Source organism: Colletes latitarsis, chromosome 11, assembly GCF_051014445.1.
Source record: "Colletes latitarsis isolate SP2378_abdomen chromosome 11, iyColLati1, whole genome shotgun sequence".
NCBI classification, from domain to species: domain Eukaryota; kingdom Metazoa; phylum Arthropoda; class Insecta; order Hymenoptera; family Colletidae; genus Colletes; species Colletes latitarsis.
In genome coordinates this window covers 11,922,183-11,942,526 of record NC_135144.1, presented here as the reverse complement: position 1 = coordinate 11,942,526, position 20,344 = coordinate 11,922,183, and the positions used below count along the sequence as shown (strand labels likewise).

Here is a 20,344-nt window from a genome sequence, read left to right as displayed (position 1 = left end):
ATAAATTAACCCCATTTAAGGCAAAATCAATTAATTCTGAAATCATCTGATAATTTTAAATCGATAAAAGTCGAATCTTACACTTCGAACTATTAATTAATGATACGAAAAATTAAATATAAATAATATTCGTTTCTTCGTAAAAATTAATTTCCAAACTTATAATTTAATATGAGAAGGAAGTAATTTTACTAAAATTATTTGTAGGGAATAATTCAATTTTGAAGACTTTTAATTTTTCTAAATTGCCAATACATACAAAATCGAACAGAAATAAATAATTATGTAGAAAATCAATATAAAAAAATGTAACACTTTTGTTCGTACGTAATTATCATTGTTCTTATTTCGGATTAATTAGAACTATTAAAGATATTTGTTACTTGCAACTAAAAAAAACTTGATCGCTCTGTCTACGGTACAAATACGTTAATGGTTCGACGAGACGACTATCTTTACTTTTGTAATACTCATTGAAATCTAATCGAACGCTCAACAATTGTAGAGAGACGTCTTCAGCGGATGCAAGCATTATGAGAAATTTCTTCACTCTGTCCTGTAAAAAATTAGTATAAAATAATTTATTTTCATTGTTTTGTAATATATGTATTTTTCCGTTTGTTTCAATATGGAAACACTAGTACTGTAAATGATTCCAATTTAAAAGAAAACATTGTAAGAAAATTCCATGATGGATTCATCAACTAATTGCCTGAGGAATTCCTTAATTTGACCGAAAATTAAAACTAAAATTAATTAAAATATTATTGAATTTTTACCAGCAGAAAAAATTTGTCTCTATACAAAATATGGAGTTATTCCTGTAGAAAATAAATGGGAAAATGTGTATAAATTACACGTTACCTGATAGGTCCTCGAAAGTAATCTAAGCTGGATGGAGAGAGTATTCAGGTATTTCAAAAACACAGTTTGACGTTTAGTAAATTCTGTGTTACCGGTGTTTGTAGCATTCAGTCGATTCGATGGACAAGTTACGTTTAATGGAACGTTTTCTTTTAATCTCGTCTCATATTCTTGCGTGGCGAACGTTAGAAACGTTTCTTCGAGGTCCAACAAATCCAAAATTGGACCATATACCGAACGCAAATGGTCCATTAATTCCTATCAAAGGATATTTTAGTTCGACAAAAAACGATTTAATTCCTACTAATCTGTGTATCGGAGTTGACCAAATTCATTCATGAATTCGTGTGTTAATTAGAATCCACAAAACGGATTTTTAAATGCAATATTCAGATGACCAAAAGCGTGAAAAGAAATTAGTCTACGAATGAATCTACACTAAAAAATAAAAAATAAAAATACGAACTAAGTAATTGAATTTGTCGTCACAAAATTTTAGCTTGCCAGAGGCATCATTTTGATCCTTCCTTAACTGTTATCTTAGATCGATTAGAAAGTCAATATAAAAATATATTATATGAGTATAATTTATTTTTGTATACTTACTTGGGACTTTTCATCGAGTAAAGTACCACGCCTTACTGTGTCTATGAAATAAGTATGCGCTGTAATTATATCGTCCAAAGAGGCTGCTTGGCCTAATTGTTTCGTAAATGCGTCCCAGGAACATTCGATTACCTTAAAATAATGCTCGTAAAAAATGCTCGCGATAAAAATTCTTTAAATGTCAACTATAGGAATGCACTCGTATAATAATTCGTTGAAATAAGTTGAAATTTATTATTAATTATTATTACTACTATTAAATGATAATAATTGATATATTTGTTGATATACATATAAGGTTTAGGATAATAGTCGAAATATAAGGTTTCGAAGAATCGTATCGACTTTCATTAATAAACATGGTTCGGTCGGGGAAATATTATGACCCACTTTAATTCTCAGAAATGCGTACGCACTCGTAGTAAATATTAAGTTAATAAATTATTCGAACGATTTCATCCGTAACAATTGAATTAAATGTTCTTGACGGTATCGACAATAGTTATTTTGTGTTTTGTTCGCTAGTATGGTAGCCGCTATTTAAACGAGTTATGTAATTCGTAACTTTGTAATTATTATTTTAATGAATATCTTTATTCACTTTTTTATTCATTTTCACTAAACATAGTTCAGCTTTTTTCATCAAAGATTTCGTTACTCTTTTCTTTTAATTTAGATATTCCTCTAATTTAAGTTAAAGGATAACTATAATACTTAACTCGATAATCTTTATTAATTTTGAAACTTACCTCAAATAGGAAGAAATACTGCATTTGGTGAACCAAATGAACCATACTGCTCGTGATTAAATGTATGTGAGTTTGGATCGGTAATACTTCTGGCATGTTTCGAAACATCTTCGCCGAGGTAATCTGTCGTTTCCAAATAGCAGACAATATAGATTCCATTCTTTTTGCTCTCCATAAAGCAAAAAATATGGTCTGATATATTTGTCTGCACGGTTCTAGAATCTAAACATTTTAAAAATTGGTTCTGTATGTTTTGAAAAAGAATTTTTATCGACGAGTATAGAATCGTCAAAGAATACATTTTTACATACCGTTCCGATGGGACCATCTACATTGTAATCAAGTATAAAAACGTCCCATCCTTTCTCGTTTTCCGAAGGTGCTAATAATCTCACGTCTAATCTTCTGTAAATATCTAAGTCGTCTATCTTTGCACTGGTCGCTCTTATTCCAGTTTTCAAAATTGAAGATATATTGTGTGGATACAAAGAACTGGCGGGCTTGTCTAATTCTGGCCTGGCAAACAAACACAAGCAAACCCTCTTTATAATAATTTACTATGTTTAAATACAGTGGTTTTTAATCGCAACAGGTCTCAGATTTTAACAATCTCTTAATAAAATAAAATTGAAAGCATAGTGATCCATCGAAAATTTATTAAGTCCGAAGACAAAACGTATTATACGCGGATCGGTTGTGTAGTTGCGTGGATCTCGTTTTGATAGGAACGATCGATATTTGATTAATCTGTATAAATAGCTTACTCTAATAAGTGCATCAGATGTTGAATAAAATGTCCCTGTCCTAACAAAAGATAATCTTTGATCGCGTGCAAATGATCCATAATATGGTACTGTTTCGTTAATATTTCAACTACTCTAGTTGAAGTTTCTTTGAAAGCTGCGTCCATCATTGTTTGCAATCGACCGTCGGGATCCATATCAAATAGGACATCGACTATAAAAAATATAGAAGTTATGCGAAGGACCAAATATACAGGGTGTTTCGTAACATGTAGCAAAGGTCGCCGACAAGAAGATGAACCCTGATGGGAATGCAGACGATTAAAAATTATTTACGCGCTTAATAAATATCTCAATACATTCAAAATGTCCTCTACATTTGCTTAAATTGCTTAAATTTATTTTTCCATAGCACTCCTAATGATAGTAGAGATTTTTTCGTTGTAAATAATCTTGTAACGCGTTTAAATTGCCGGTCACCGGTGACCACCATAGTAGTTAACGTGCTAACGCTTTAATTATTTTGTATAAAATATTTAAGATATCCTCTCTCATGCAGAATCCTATAAAAAGACGCCATATGTGAAAAAAATCCAATTTAAATACAGATTTTAATTAGACACATAAGTTTACATAACTGTTAAAATTAAATAGTATTTTTTGGTCTAATTAAATAGCTCATTTTCACATCGACAACCTTTATCTGCTTCAATGATGAGAGAGGGACATAAAAACAATGGAAGAAGTTCATATAAAATGGCGTCCTATTTGACCATGTTTCCAAATTATAATCGTTTAAGTACTTTAATAATTATTAATTAGTATAACTACTTACCTTCATAAAAACTGCTCGAAATTCGCCGTTTCAGAGTTTTTCAATCTTCCAAAAATTCCAGATGCTTAGCAATCTTGTTACTGGCTTAGTAATTCAGCATTGACAATGGACGTTGAATAATTAATTACTCGAGAAATTTACATAAGAGCCTGTTAATTTTCCATGAAGGGAAACGTGAAGTTTATATGAACTTTTCTCATTGTTTTCGTGTCCGTTATCCGACATCGAAGCGGATGGCAGATATTGCGAAACAAATTGCACATTTCAATTTTTAGAAAACCTATTCTTCGAATTACCTTTGTATTCTTCGCTAAAGTTTTTGAACATTTCCGTGTGCTTGCCCTGCCACGGGGTGAAATCTTTGCATACCTCGTGCAAGAAGTTAATGCTCTTACCCGTGGCCAGAATCTTTTTAGCCTGGGTGCTCGTGATAAAAGACGGGAGCATGCTGCTTCGAACCTGATACTTTTCGTGCCACATCCGGTCCCTCGTGATGTCCGCGCAGGTTTCGATAAAAAACTCCCTGTACGGATCGTCTAATTCACCATCGGCGATCCATCTTATCAACATATTGTACAGTGGATCGCAAACATTCTCCAAAATTCTCCTGACCAGCTTTTTCACGCTGGCGTCGCCGTGGTTGCTAAACTCGTGCACGGCGGAAACGAGGGCGCCGCCCTTTTGACCTTGGCAAGCCCTCACTATGTTCGCCAGCCATTTTAGAGTGTCTAACGGCTCGTATGCCCATAAGTGCAAATGCGACAGGGTGACTCGATATAATCCTGACTGAGATTGAGCTCTATTACATATTTAAAAACTATAAAACTACTAAATACATATTTAAATAAAATGGTGCGATACAGGTTTTCTTCCAAAATAATTCTTTTGCAAATCGAATCAACTTCTCGCGATGGGGACCAATCGACGCTTGCAGCGTTAAATAAATTTTTTAAGAATTTTTATTTCAAAATAACGACTTACGATGGCTCGAGGAAACAAATTTTTAGTGGTACAGGTAGCCCTCCTACAACATGGCATCCTATAACACGGTTTCGCTTTAACACGATAAGAAAACACATTTAAAAACTAAATTACCTTAAAATAATGGCGCGAAGGAATAATGAACTAGTGGCTCTACATGTAAAAATACAAACAAATTATAATTCATTAAATTAAGGTTGCGTTAAATTAGAATAATATTTTTCTGTTTTGTGTTATACATTTATATTTTTCATAAAAATTAAGTTGCTTATGTAGAATTAAAAAAAAAATTTGTTTTTAATCAATTTTCGTAACTCTCCTTTTTGTACTGGCTCTGGGCCTCATATGACACGGTTTCACGCAACACGGTATTTTTTAGGAACCTATTTACCGTGTTATAGAAGGGTTACCTGTATTTGATTTGCAAAGATTTGGAGAGCGAAACCTATAAGGGTATGTCGAATTCTAGTCACCTGTTTACATCTTCCTGAATAATAGCTATGAATCTATAGTACTCGGACAACTCTGAATGCAACGCTGCGACAAAACTATCGGCTACCTGACCACTCGAGGCGGCCGATATCCTTTCCAACCCTCTTTGAACAATATTGTGTAAATAACCGAGTTCGCTCAATCTCAAGGTAGCTTGCTTCCGTGATCTATCGATATTTATCATCGGATCTATTTGGAAACCGTAGTTGGAGTCCAGCTTTAATATTTTCCCTTCGATACCTTGAAAGGAATAGATTAGATCCTGAACCAACACGCTTTCGGAAATGTACTCGTCGCCAAATATTTTGTTGGGGCTCGATAAGAAATCTCTTATGCTCTTTTCTGTGATGTTCGCTGGCATCATCTGCGACGGTGTGTACATGTCCGACGTTTGCCCTAAATATAAAAGCGGAGATATTGTTATCCAATGATTTACAATTTAACGGAGAAGCTCAACGCGAAGAACAATGTTTTCAAATTCCATGAGTTTCTTTACCAAGAGCAATATGGTATTATAGCGTTTGATTCGGTAACTAAAAATTATTTTAAAATCCAATCGATTACATACCACCAATGGATGCAACGGACGGAGTAAAACCTAATTTCAAGTCAGGGATAGAGAACATTCTATCCTTTAGTTGTTCTGTCGATTGGCACATGTTCAACAGAAATATTAGGATCCGAGCTCGGTTTTTTAATGGCTGAAGAATTAATGAACAGATATAAATAACAATTCGAAGTTCTAAACGAAATAACAATATAACTTTCTTCGAGAGAAACGCTACGCAATTCTATACAGCACCCGAAAATGCGATCTTAAACTTTTAAGCCCATTTAAGAATCCATGGGAGGAAAGACCAAGAAAACGAGAAGAAAAGAGAAACGAAAACGAAAACACAAGAAGAAGAGAAATTTCAATTATTTTCGGGTCGCATATCTGAGGCAGATTTCCATCATTTTTAACACTGGATTAAATCAGTGATCTATAATTAAATGGCTTTTATATTATATTAATTTGCAGTGAAAGTATTGCATGCAATTCAAATAAAACTGAATTAAGAATATGTAAAATTATACAGTAAAAATATGAAATATACAAGAGAATATTATGTGAAAAATAATTAAAATATGAAGATTGTGTATCTCTGATTCTAGAGTAACAGCTCTAACAGTATCTCGTATTTATAAATTTCTTTTTAAGAAATTATCGTTAATTTGGGTTCAACTTTTAAGGGGGATATTAAGAAGACATATTTGAATTACAGAAAACAATTTTTTTATGTCAATTCTGTTTATTATTCATTAATTAATGCAAAATCGTGATAATTTCTTCGACGACGTAATCGCTGTTGGTGTTTTTTGTAGCATCTGTGGCAATCGTTCGATTGCAAAAAGTAAACGATTTTCTTAAAATTAGAGAATTTACGCTGACGACGTTGAACCTGCTTTTAAGATAAATTTTCTTTAGCTAAGTTAACGTTATATCGACGGCAAAAATGTTATAAATAAAAACTAAAATTGAAATTTTAGATTCATTGAAATTGATCAGTCAATTAATTTTGGAGTTATCCTAAACACCAATTTAAAAGATGTGGTTTGATTTACGAAAAATTAAAAAATCTTAATTTATAATGGAACATGTGTAAGCATGATCGCATGTAGTGCAATTCAAGAGTTTCAATGTAATATTAATAATGTTAATTAAATACAGTTATAATCAGATATAGAAATTATGTTGAGTGTATTGGCAAAAATAAAATTAAAAAGTTTCTATGTAAAATTGGTATCATACCCCCACTTTTAGGTCGTTATACAATTTATCGAATTGCACTGCATCACAAATGGGCAACTTATCTCTTATGTGACTGGCCACTGTAATTTCATCTTCTCTTAATGTTTCCACTCCTTGAGACGATGATAACAACCCCAGGGAAAACCGCATCCATTTTCTAATTATTTCTGAAATCATTAAAAACAAACGAAAATTAAATATGTAATTTATTAAGGTAGCATAGACTTGCAAATAAAATGCTTCATACACATTAATTTATATATATTTTTCAATATTTTCAACTGCCACAGAGTTATGGAAAATCAAACCATATTTAATTTAGTTTTCAAAACAATTACCAAAATATAATTTATTTCTTTTTAATAAATATCAGAATTTCGTGTATACAAAAACTAGAAAAGTGTTAGAATTGTTTTCTCGAAAATTTTATTTTTAATTCTTATCAATTCGTAGAAATTGTTTTAAGTACAATTACAAATAAAATAGAATCTTACCTGGATTCTGTTCTCCCCGAATAGAAATAATCATTTTTTGAACGAGATCGCCCACTGTTTCTGCTTCTATTGCGTTCATGTTTGTTTGTGTTTATTATAGTAATTGAATCAACTTTACTTTCACTGGCATCGCATGCAAACTTATAACGAGTAGTATTTAAACTATTTAAACGGAAACGAAAAATTAATTGACAGCACTAACCAAAAAACACACAGCCAATTTATGCGCACGCACGAAACTAATCATAAAACAAGAAATAATTAAAAACAGAGACTCTCGAGTTAAAGAAACGCAAACTGTCACAAATATGCCCGCCCTACACTTCTGCCATCTATTAATAAACTAACAAAGTTTAATTTTAAGTTTCCCCTAGATCAGTGATTTTTAACCCTTTTTCCCCAGGAGTCCATTGTAGCATTTTCATGGACTTTTTCTATGTAATATTTTTCAAAATAACATTTTTGAACATTAGTTAAATCAATAATAACGCACAAAACTTAATGAAAATGTGCATAGATTGCTGTAGAAGACAAAAATAAGTTCACATGGAACAGAATTCTCTAAGACGTTTTTAATCCCAATTCTAGTAAATTTTTGGTTCTTAATTAACGTGTTTATCTCTAGATCTGCGTCTTCGATCGAGTTTGTATGAGATAGGAAAAGATTACGGATCCACGTTCAATTTCGCAACGTCGGGATCAAAGTAATTATTAAAAGAGTTCTTCAGTATTTGCAAGTGTTCGAAAAATTCATTTCTTCAAGATATGCCAAATAAATTTTGCAGTATTCCTCCCTCTCCCAACCATAAACAAAGTCTAAAAATTCTGTACTAGCTTAATGCTTACAACTGGTGTAAAGTCACTGTAATTTTTATTTCTACAAACAGGGACTTTTGTAAGATGAAAGATAAAGAAGCATACTCCAAAATTGTACTGTATTTGAATGCCTATAACTATCTTCGTTTGAAGTACATCTATTAATTACAAGAAATCCAAGTATCTTAGTTAAATCCACTCATAGTATTTATACTCGGATATTGCAGCCTATATTATAAACATTACTACATACGTAATTTTAAGAGTAATCGTTGATGAATTTTCAATAAATTAAAAAATTTTATTACGTTTACGTTTGATGTTATAAAATTTAATTACGAATTTACGTTCGGTGTGGATGGTTCTTCCATTTTTGACTCCAAAGAAAATGGTGGAATTCTACAATCAAACGCATATCCATCCTCCCTTTCCATTCTGAACGTACCCCTAAATCAACATTATAATTATAATGCTGTAGTTTTTAATCAAATACGGAATAATACATAGGGTGTTCGACCACTCCTGCGAAAAATTTTAATGGGAGATTCTAGAGGCCAAAATAAGACGAAAATCAAGAATATCAATTTCTTGATTGAGGCTTCGTTAAAAAGTTTTTAAGAAAAATCAACAGGGGATAGGTGCAGAAATTTTTTGGCCAAATTAAAAAATTTCAAATCATTCTGAAAAAATTATTTTTGGTTGTGGCGATCAATTACAATCATTTTTGGTGAATAGACATAACCTCAAAATCCTATCCACTTTCGAGAAAAAAAATTCCTTACCGAAAATGTAATGTCTGACCATACATTGACATGTTTCCCTGAAATTTATCGGCGAAAAAGAACAATTTTAAATCGTTGTGGAAAAATTATTTTCGGCTGCGGTGTTCAATTGCAATAATTTGTGGTGAATAGACAAACCCCCAAAATCCTACCCACTTTCGAGAAAAAAATTCATTACCGAAAATATACTGTGTGGTCAGAAATGTTTTCCCGAAATTTCATGCGTACGAAGCCTCAATCAACAAATTGGTATTCTTGGTTTTCGTCTTATTTTGGCCTCTAGAATCTCCCATTAAAATTTTTCCGAAGGGTGGTCGGACACCCTGTATACATACCACATATGGCCACTTGCAGCTTGTAAGCTCACGTGACTGCTATATTGGAAAGCAGGTAAAACTTTTGATAAAATGGGTTCTTGGCCAACCACGCCTCTTCCTCTAACAGTTTCCAATGTGCCAGAAAGACTAAATATTCTCCAGTGTCTTTCACGTAATTGTACGTTCAAATCTCCCAAATTTTCCAAACGAATGCAGTATCGCCACTAAATAATACATATCTCGTTAATTGGAGAACTTTTCATCACCTAACATAAAAATGAATTTACAGTAGTGCCCACATAAGTGACCACGCTTAGGACCGGCCGCGGTCATTTATGCAGGCATGGTTACTTCTCAGATTTCAACGGAGATAAGGAAAGAAGATAAGAGTGAGATACAATAGGTGGCACTCGAAACCATATATCAATGTATCGATAATGACCGGTCAGGTTACGCTCGATGTTCGAAGCCGCTTGGCTTCTAAGAATTGACGGAGATAACCGTGGTCACTTATGTGGGCAAAAATGCGGCCACTTATGCGAGCACTACTGTATTTATACTTAATACATCATATTTATAATATGTACCCAGTGTACAGCTGTAGTCTGACTTCCTCTGCAACCCATATAAAATGGTATAACGGTGACACGAATATTTTCGGTAGTTTCTTTATGTACATCTGATAACTCCAACCATGGACGATTCTTTTTCTGCCAGGCTTTAAGAGTTTCTTGCGCGACAAAACACGGATCTCGATTAGGCTGGTATATTAAAAATTTATCAACAAGTTCGTGTTGCAATGCAGGATTCTCATTTGTAGTGTAAGGTAGAACATCATCATGAGCAACATAGTCTAATCCTGGTATTGCAAATAAACTACGACTACTCTCATGGTTACCCAAAAATGTTACAGCTTCTGTTTGGGCACGCTATATTGCACAGACATAAATAAGATTTAGAAAATGTTGGTTTTCATTTGTGCTTAATGCATTTGCTCTACTTACTATATAAGGGCAATCTCTTTGGTCAATTAATACCTGGTAGAATGTATGACTTCTACCTTTGACTTCCTTCTCAACACTGTTAAAGTTTCCATTTGGATTTCTACAATCAAGTGTCAGTTTTAATTTAATTATAATATTATATTATAATTAGAAACAATTATCATGCTTCATGCTTACTCTTCTCTTTTATTTGGAATATCTCTATCATAAACTCTTGCTACCCATGGAAATAATATTATACCACGGTAGCCAAACACTCTGTGTAAAATTAATTGACCAGTTTCATATTTCCCTTCTAATTTTGGTCTTTCTAATTTCCCAACCTCTGCTAACCTAAAATACGAATATATTTGTATTGTGAGAATGGCACGAAATTGATAACTTTTATTTTAAAACATGTTCTTAAGAAAACAAATTTTCACATTAAACACTCATTAAATACTTGTGTTATATGCATGCATATATGTCTACAATTGAAATTAAAAATTATATTTCAAATTACTCAATTGACATTCCTAAATGTACTTTATAAAGAAACGCTAACGTATATTTCATATTCTTACAACAATTATGTTTAATTTGACGTGAAATTTACATCACCTGATATGTCTTACGTGAGACAAACAATACTTTTTCGATAATTTAATGAGGCAAGATTTCAATTTACTAGTAACAAAATTTCGAGCAAGTTCCATGCTTTCTTGAAAAATAGTGTTATTGAGACGAAATATTCAGTTTAGATCAAACAACACTGAACCGAAAATACATAATATTGTTTTCTTGACATTTCTGTTAGTTTTTACTATTACGTTTCACTAACGAATGTTATACGTCCTGTTTATATATGCATATAGTATTTGGACGGATTTTCATGATGAAAAGTCACATGATTCTAACTTTGTTTATATACAGTACCTAACTATAAGATTTCTTAGATAGACTTCTCCAGTCTTGTAAGTACATATGTAACCAAAAGTAAAATAATAATGTATATATTAATAATAACTCTGGTAGGGGATTCCGTAGTTTAATAAATAATAATAAATGTGAATGATATAGTACGATTTTTCGTGGGTAATGGATACAGGCCTTATAAGGATAAGGTAACAAGCAAAAAGGGTGGCAATACTGACTTATATAATAAATAAGCCGCAGAATTGTTACAAAATGTTAAAGCTATACCTAAAAATACAATTTTATTTATCTCGTAATTCTGTTTTAGACAACGGTAATTACATAGGTTATTTCATATTACATTAAATTTATAGACATTTACATTTTAAAGTGGTAACAATAGTAAACGCAACGCGTTGGTTAAAATATAACATCATTTCAACGTGGGTGCAAATAACTAGGTGTCTGTGCAGTGGGGCGCATGGTGGTACCGGGATAAACGTGCATAGACGTGTCGATCACGTGTGCGTAGCTGTTAATGCTTATACATACCGTGTAAGTATATAATATTAAGATCATATGTAAATACCGAGATGTTCAAATACTGTTTACAGTGCAATATTACACGAAGACGCGTTACTCGTCCAAGTAAATTTTAATTTACATATGTAACTAGCCATCCGTCGATTACAAGTGACACATGCTGCTCGTTTTGTATATTATTATGTAAAAACATGTGAGAAATAATAACCGTATTGTAGATAATGACATAGAAAGTAACGCAAAGGCATGTTAATAATTGCCCTATGTTGAAATTTCACATTGACTTTTAATAATTCTATAGAGTTACCTGGAGGTGTGGTGTTTTAAGCGGGTTGTACATATATGTCGTATGCTTTATTTCTACACGCATTACGGGTACACGTGCACACGGTTGGTGGCATGGTCGGTCATTTGCACACATATGTGTACGCGTGAGCAAGCGTAAATCATCCCTAAGAACGAGGCCCGGACGTGCATTTAAAATCGTGTGGTAGTTGTGATTATCGAGGCAGTTTTATAATTTGAGCTTTTATCGATACGTTACGCTATATTTTATATGGAAAGTACGTTTATGTGATAAGATGTTTTAAATTCTCTCGTACACCTATATCGGAGTAACGGTACCTCGCGTTCGTCGATCTTTAGCGTTTTCACATTTACACGGGGTAAAATGTTCAAATTTCATATTCTCTGCTCAATTTTATTTTACTTGAATTATCGCGGCCGTAAGCGCTGTAGTATACTTAAGATTTAAATAATAGTTTAGGCTAAATATGAATTTTAATATACTTGTATCGAAATTGACCACATTACCATTGTTTTGAACATAACCTTAAATAAACGCATGGTTCGTACTTTTCATTTTGTTAAGCTTCTCACTCACTTTTGTATTAATACTTTAAATTACAGGCTAATAGTACAGGACATCGTTATATTCAAATATTTTAAGACATATCATGGAAACAGGATATTTAAATTTTCATGATGAAGAACACTTTACTGATTTCTCATTGCCCATGGACCAGGTAACGCGTTTATTTAATTTTTTATCAAAAAACTAAACAATTCGTGTCCTGTTACTGATAAACTCTTGCACTCTTTGCGAGTGTTTTCTTGTGTATATTTACTGTATTTCTCTTGTACCTTTATGCAAACATGGTCATTCTGGAGTTGGTTTCCTTGGCTTTCTTCAAATGTACAAAATAATATTTTGGTGTTATTCATCAATGAATTTTCAGTACACTGTCATTTTTGTATAATAAATTTTTCTTAGTTTCATCTAAGAGGTCAAATTAAGCAGTTTATTTTAAACAGTCAGTATTTTCCATAATGCCTATACATTGTGTAAATGGTTACATGCATGTAAATTATACTTTATAGTTATATAGTAATTAATATGTCATTATTATGTTATATTATCAAGTTGAACCATTTATGAGTATGTTTATTTAATGTTTTACTTAAATTCTAATGCAACAGAGTTTTCATTACATAAATATTTACCTCTATGCTTGTCAAAGCATGATATATAGACTTTTCTTACACTTTGCAAAAATTAAATTAGATTTATCATTTGTGCTGTTGGTTTGGTATTTTTCAATCTGAAAGAGATGGAAACAAACATCCAAGGAAAAGTTTCATTTACAGTTTTTCAATAATTCACCAGTAATATTTAAGTTAATATTATTTTTACTGTTTTGTGATTGTTATAAGATATATATATTTGAGAAATAATACTTCCTAACTTTAACTCATATTAATGTAAGCATTGTAAAATATATCATATTTAACAGAATTTAATGGAGAAACCTCAAGATTTGTTAATGCATATGGTTGAAAATGATTTTGATTATATGGAAACACACCTTGACATTGTAAATTCTGATAGTTTATGGAGCAATGAACATGAGTAAGTAGATTTGTTGTATTGCACCAAATTTATCGAAATAAAACGCATTATGTATTTTAGACGTACAGAGGACATGGATGAAATATCAATTTCAGAAATTCCTAAAATTGATAATATTAAAGAAGATTTTGCAAAAGTTCTTACAGATTGGCAAGAACACATTGGCTATTTACAGGTGACACTAATATTTGTCATTCTTACGCCGGGGGCACACGAATGTCGAAACGACGTCCGTTTTTATGCCCTTCCTTGTCTTACAATTGAAAAAACATAGAAACGCACGTCGCTCCGACGCTCGTGTGCCCCCGGCTTTATTGTTATATTATTTGTTATTTGCAGAGTAAACTTATACAACCTGTTTTTAGGCCACAGACACGGATGAATATATGGATGTAATAGGATTATGCATGAATACTACTGATAAAAAAAGCTTTTGTATTTCAGAAAGTGTATTTCAAGATGAACAATCTATACTCACTTTAAAACCTAATTATTTAAAAACAAATCAAAAGCATTTAGAAAAGGAATCTCTTCAAAGCAGTCAGAGTACACAAGAATCGGAAAGCAGTACTAATGATATAGGTTTATTTAATTTCAAGTTTATATTATTGTCATTTAATTAATAATTATTTCTGTTGCAATAAAAGTTCGCATTTTTTATAGAAGAGATAATAGAACAGAATCCATATCATAAAATAAGTGATTCCATAGAAAGTGGGCATAAAAAAATAGAAGCAGAACCTAAATCACTACCAAGAGAGCCCAAACATGCAAAAAAGGAAAGTAAACAGAAAAAGAACGTACATAAATGTGATAGCATAGGCATTGGTGTCACTACAAATGTATTAGCAAAACAAAAGAAGAATGAAAATTCTACACAGCATAATAACGAATCCATTCGAAATCATTTACCAGGTAAAATATACTGGTTACGTTTAAATATATTTTAAATAAAAAATGTATAAATATGTTTGAAGTGATTAATATTTGTTATTACAGTTTTGGAAGCGGGAACCGTAGAAAGTTTACTAGAACAGTTTGAAGCTTCCGAAAATACTGCAATATCATATACATCTCCCAAAATTAGTACAGGATCTGAACAGGATTCACATATTAAACCTACTAAGACTCAACAACGTGTAAAACAGTCCGGAATCACCACAAAAAGATCACAGATTTCAAATCTGCATAAAAATATCAAAGATGCTCTGCCTAAAGGAGTGATTGAAAAGATAAAGGTAATTACTCTAAAAATTAATTATTATAAATTTAAGCAGTAGTCATTATGGCCTGAATAATTTAATTAAAATAGTCGCCTGTGAAAAATCCAAGTCTGGTAAATGATCAAATAAATCGATTCTTTTTTCTCTAAACCGAAAGAAAATCAAATTAATATTGAATATGTTATAATATTCATGGCTTCTGGGCAGATGCCGCGAAAAGTTCATCAAGTTGCAGGCAACTCAGAAGCCACGAATACTAACATTTTCGACCGCGAAAGACTCAAATCACGAATGCTACAATACAATTATATTATATTAGACGTCGGGGCGTAAAAAGCTGATTTCGATAATACCTCCAATGTCGAATGCACAAAGTAGTGGTCGCAGCAATGGAACGCGCATGCAAGATGCGGCTGCAACACTTTCTCGAAATAAGCTTCTGAAAATAGTTAAGTATATAAACGTATTAGTAATGTCTCTTTCTTTCGAAGAATTGAAAAAATAATACCTCCATTTCTATGACTAATTTATATAAAGATAAACTAGTAAATGTGCTGGGGAATTAATCTTTAAAACGAACTATTTTGTTAACTGCATTTACCATTCTATCATCGCGTATTTCTGTCAAAGATGAATAAGTTTCTTGTTTCTTAATTTGTTGGACTTTGCGAACATATCGATGATCGAATGCCGGTTCGATATCGACGAACTTCATAGTTTCTAGGCATAGAAAAAGATAAAGTAAACGGCTACTTTTGATAGCTGGAAATATCGTCATTCGAGAATATATCGAACATATTCGAGATATCGAAGATTTTGAAATCCCGTCCCAATCCCCCAACAAATTCCCGTGATAAACGAAAATTGATGATGGACGTATTACTTTTCATTTAACTTTCATAATATGTAAATGGATAAGTTTAATACGTTGACTCGCGAGTATGAATGATTCATAAAAGAATAAAATAAATAAGAAGATCGAAATTGAGAATTATTACATCAAGTAGATCTATGGCAATCAACGAGTTAAACATAATTTTAATATTATGATGAGTATATTTCTTTCAGAAATGTAAATAAATATTTTATTGTGTTAGGTGACAAATAATACTAAAAGTAGGGCGATTGATGGTGGACTAGTCCATTTGGATCATGATTATTGTAGCAGTAGCAATTCCTCCGCTAGTAGTTCAGATAGTAATTGTGAGTTTGAAAGACAACTTAATGGCAGTGAAAAAGCAACTGCATTTAAGGATGATGGCTGGCAACCATCTAATTCGTATACAATAAACGAAAAACAAATAATTTCGTCACATTTGAACAAAACTGTAACAAAAAGGAGAGAATATTCGACTGAAGGCAGTGCAAGTAAAGATAATAGTAGTTTAGAATCAAACAAAATAAGTAATAATAACGAAGAGTCGGGAGTTACAGTATTCAATGATATTCAAGTCGACGGAGAATTGCAAAATGAAACTAAGGAAGAAACACCAGCAGAACAAGAAAATGATCAAAATATTAATAGTTCAAGTAACATATCAAACTGTACTAGCCAAGTTCACAGTGAGACTTTAAATAATTCAACGCAGCAAATGAAAATACGCTCGGCTTTAGCAACAAGCATTTTGCAATTACAACGGGGTGTTTTAAGTAAAACGAAAACTGTAAAAACCGGGAATCAGAAAACAAAACAAATGGTTTCCGTGTTAAAGAAACCGCTTAATATACAAGTACCAGTTTTAATGACTACCTCTAACGAAAGTATAATAACTATTTCTAATGGATTAATGGACAAAGTTCACAATATTATCGTTCAAGACACAGAACAAAGTTTTCCAAAAGAAGAGGAGAAAAAACTTCCTCGTAGAAAACTGAATTTAGCAGAATACAGAAGTAGAAGGGAGCAAAATCGTAGTGATAATAGTAGAACAAATTCACCGATACAACCTATGACATTGATATATGTTCATCATGCTTCTACTACAACTGAACCTGTCAAAGACGATCTTGGGAATCTGAATTGGTTGGAAAGGGAAATTGTGTCGGTTTTAAAACCAAAAGCGGACATAGATGAAGAAAAGCTTCGTCCGAAACCACCCACTTGTAACGTAGAAATACAAACTTACGAAACTGTATTCGAATTTCCTCCAAAGTCTTCGATTAATGTCGATGAAAGACACGAGGAACAAAGGTAAATGCGACCAAAAGTGGTTTACTTCCATCGAATAAATATTGTTTAACAAATTTTAAAAATTTTCAGAGCTAAACATATTCCAAATACAAGTCAACAGTCTTGTAGGAAACACAGAATTAGTTCTAGTTCAAGCCGATCTAGATCAAGAAGTAAAAGTAAAAGTAGCAGTAGAAGCAGAAGTAGAAGCAGTAGTAGTCGAAGCAGATCTCGTAAACGAAGCAATACACGTCATCGCAGAATAAGCCATCGTCGTAGCTCTGTCAGTTCAAGTAGTAGTTGGTCGTCTCGTTCACGTTCACGTTCAAATACTAGATCTACTTTCAGTTCAGGATCGAGATACTCACGATCACGTTCTAGATCATCCAGATCGAGGTCGCAGGGTTCCTCTGAATATTCTAGCTGTTCAAGGTATCTATTCGCGAAATGTATAAAGGAAAACGTAAAAAGTATCGTTTGTCTTCAAAAGGTACAATAATCATAATTTTAGATCTTCGTCTCGTTCAAATTTCGGAAGAAGTAAATGGTCAAGTCGGCGGAAAAAAGAAAGACGCTATCGTAGAAGTTATGACAGACAGAGACGACATTCCTCGAGCAGTTATCGTAGTTATAGAGATTGGAGAAGGTAAATAATTTGTTCAAGAAATATTTTTTATTATGAAATAGCTCTATTTCGATGAAAGTATACGTAATTTTAATTGTATTAGATCACCATCGAGTTCTTATCGGAAAGCGTATGATACTTGGTACGATAGAGAAAAACAAAGACAAGTGGAAGAACGGAGGGTGATTTATGTCGGTCGTTTAGACGAAGGAATAACTAAAGCTGATTTGCACCGAAGATTTGAAATCTTTGGCCCTGTTGTAGACATTAGTATACATTTCCGCGAACATGGGTAACTTTCGATACACTATAATTCTTTTGTTTGTTCCTAAAGAAGGTAAGAAAAATATCTAAATTTTTCGACATATTTTAGCGACAATTACGGTTTTGTAACATTCGCTTATAAAAATGACGCGTACGAGGCAGTAGAACATGGTAATGATGACCCAAGTTTACCCAGATATGATTTATGTTTCGGTGGACGCCGAGCTTTTTGTAAAGTGAAATATGCTGACCTTGGTAAGAATAATTTATACTTGATTGCTGCATCGTGTGCTTAATTTAAGGAGATCGAATATAAAGGTAGCCAAACTTTTGAGATGAAATTAATGCATTAGATGAAAGTGTTTTAATAGCTATTTAAATAACTTGAATTATTATTTTGTTCTAATAAAGTGTGCAAGCTATATCTAGTTGCGAGTATAGATTGCATTATTTATTACGAAATAATAATAATAAAGTTGTACAGTAATTCTTTGGTGAGAAATGAAAATTGGCATCGCCAGTTCGTTTTTATAGAATGTTGAGAACGAACGAGATAGAGCAACATCGAGCGTATCGATATATATCGATATGAGGTTGTTCGACAACAAGTGTCTGAGCTTTAAGCGGCGGGTCTACGCGTCAAAATGGCTACCGTCGGATGTTAATTTAGAGGATAATTTAATTTGTTTAATCTTGTACCACAATTTTATCTTTAGAATTATTCTGCATGGGAATAATTATAGTAAATTTTTAAATATGATACACTATTTCTGGTAGATGGCATGGCAAGCAGCTCTCCTAGTAGTGCGCACATACCACAGACTGGCGAAGATAACACATTCGATCTTTTATTGAAGGAAGCAAAAGCTAAGTTGCGTAAAAGAAAGGTTTGACATATGTACTATTTATTAGTCATAAATGTAATATAAAAACTAGTACAGATGTCGTTATCGATAATATTCCAAACAAAAGCAGACGAAATGGTGTATACTAGTACTCTCCACCAGTTGAAATGTAGTAAGAATTACAACGTGATTGTTACAGAGTGTACATGACTGTTGCGATAATTTTCTGTCATCTGTAAAAAAATGTGTACGACTTGACAGCTATATATTTCGAAGTAATCACAAATCAATAGTATTGAAATGTACAGAATGTCCCACTTAAATCTGATATTTTCAATGATAACGAAAGTATTAAATTTCGTTCAATATGAAAGTCTGGTTAGTTAACAATGTATAATTATAATAGGATTATTTAAGAATATTCTCCTTATTTTTATTAATAATTTATTGAAGTCATTACAATATTAATTGCGAATTCCGTAAATGATAAACACATAAGTGCGTTGAATAAAACAAAGTGACTGTATTTCAAAAGTGTTTTAACTTGTAAGGTATGAGTTAACATATACAGTGTTGCTTAAAACGCAACTTTCACGTAGAGAAGTGAATGTATTTTCGTTACCTTTGGAGGTGCTGTGACTTGCTACAATGACGTGTATGTAGAACATATTAAATTCACAAGAAGGAGGAAGGGGGATCATGATTTTTCGAACGAGCGAATTTTGTCACGGGACCCAGCTTATATTATAGGGGTCGATGTCGATCTATTCACCTTTGTAAGAAACATTGGGTACACATTAATAATTTTGTTAAAGAATTGGAAATTTTACATTGTGCTAGTTTTGAAAATAGAAAAAAACTTCACTCCGTTCTCTATAGTATTCGCGGATATAGAGCCTGACATAAATGGTTCAAGGTATGAAAGTTTTAGTTTCGAATCCGGTATGAACCTTTTGCTTTTTTTACTTTTAATTTTTATTAAATTGCTCTTTGCTACTCGATTTTTCAATTTAATATAAAATGTAAAGTGTGAAATAATACAACACTCTTATTAACATCATGTACTTTTTGATTATTTAACATAACTTCTTTATAGTATTAGTTGGCAAACGTAAAAGTACACGTATACGATACACACGAAATTAATAGACGCGCAAATAGTTGTGTAAATACAATATAATGCAAATATATACACATGTTAGAGTGGCCCGCATTGTTATCCCATTTAAATCCCTTTCATTGTGTCGCTGAATCGGGATCGTATTGACACAATAAAAGGGCAAATATTCAAATTTAATAGTTTATCTTATTTCTTATTTTAACAAAACTAAGAGTAGCGAGACATCCTTGGTTTTGGAGATAACGCCGACTAGTGTGGATAACTTAGTAACAAAAT

The 20,344-nt window shown here is 32.4% G+C and overlaps 3 protein-coding genes across 9 annotated transcripts; 1 reads left to right on the top strand and 2 right to left on the bottom strand.

The window, feature by feature from the left end:
- Positions 1 to 214: 214 nt before the first annotated feature.
- On the bottom strand, positions 215 to 7,821 carry Grip91 (gamma-tubulin complex component 3). Its single transcript, XM_076778130.1, has 11 exons — positions 7,557 to 7,821; positions 7,063 to 7,229; positions 5,839 to 5,971; positions 5,252 to 5,666; positions 4,094 to 4,596; positions 2,984 to 3,176; positions 2,531 to 2,735; positions 2,220 to 2,441; positions 1,471 to 1,602; positions 865 to 1,122; positions 215 to 556 (listed from the first exon to the last, which is right to left on the bottom strand). Exons 1-11 carry the CDS (start codon positions 7,633 to 7,635, stop codon positions 380 to 382), a joined length of 2,484 nt encoding a protein of 827 aa, XP_076634245.1. The 5' UTR covers positions 7,636 to 7,821; the 3' UTR covers positions 215 to 379.
- A 653-nt stretch (positions 7,822 to 8,474) lies between these two features.
- Poldip2 (DNA polymerase delta interacting protein 2) lies at positions 8,475 to 11,325 on the bottom strand. Its single transcript, XM_076776871.1, has 6 exons — positions 11,076 to 11,325; positions 10,653 to 10,808; positions 10,476 to 10,575; positions 10,059 to 10,400; positions 9,490 to 9,695; positions 8,475 to 8,819 (listed from the first exon to the last, which is right to left on the bottom strand). The coding sequence occupies exons 1-6, from the start codon at positions 11,168 to 11,170 to the stop codon at positions 8,708 to 8,710; spliced, it is 1,011 nt and encodes a 336-aa protein (XP_076632986.1). The 5' UTR covers positions 11,171 to 11,325; the 3' UTR covers positions 8,475 to 8,707.
- A 366-nt stretch (positions 11,326 to 11,691) lies between these two features.
- LOC143347585 (uncharacterized) lies at positions 11,692 to 20,008 on the top strand. Of its 7 annotated transcripts, none has more exons than XM_076776866.1 (14): positions 11,692 to 11,924; positions 12,822 to 12,937; positions 13,706 to 13,821; positions 13,882 to 13,996; positions 14,187 to 14,403; positions 14,485 to 14,736; positions 14,821 to 15,059; positions 15,364 to 15,492; positions 16,142 to 17,235; positions 17,305 to 17,646; positions 17,726 to 17,860; positions 17,943 to 18,131; positions 18,213 to 18,358; positions 18,881 to 20,008. In XM_076776866.1, exons 2-14 carry the CDS (start codon positions 12,869 to 12,871, stop codon positions 18,994 to 18,996), a joined length of 3,159 nt encoding a protein of 1,052 aa, XP_076632981.1. In that variant the 5' UTR covers positions 11,692 to 11,924; positions 12,822 to 12,868; the 3' UTR covers positions 18,997 to 20,008. The 7 variants fall into 7 exon arrangements, with proteins under 7 accessions (XP_076632981.1, XP_076632984.1, XP_076632983.1 ...); XM_076776869.1 differs by lacking the exon at positions 11,692 to 11,924 and adding an exon at positions 11,967 to 12,105; XM_076776868.1 differs by lacking the exon at positions 11,692 to 11,924 and adding an exon at positions 12,207 to 12,225.
- The last annotated feature ends 336 nt before the right edge of the window (positions 20,009 to 20,344 follow it).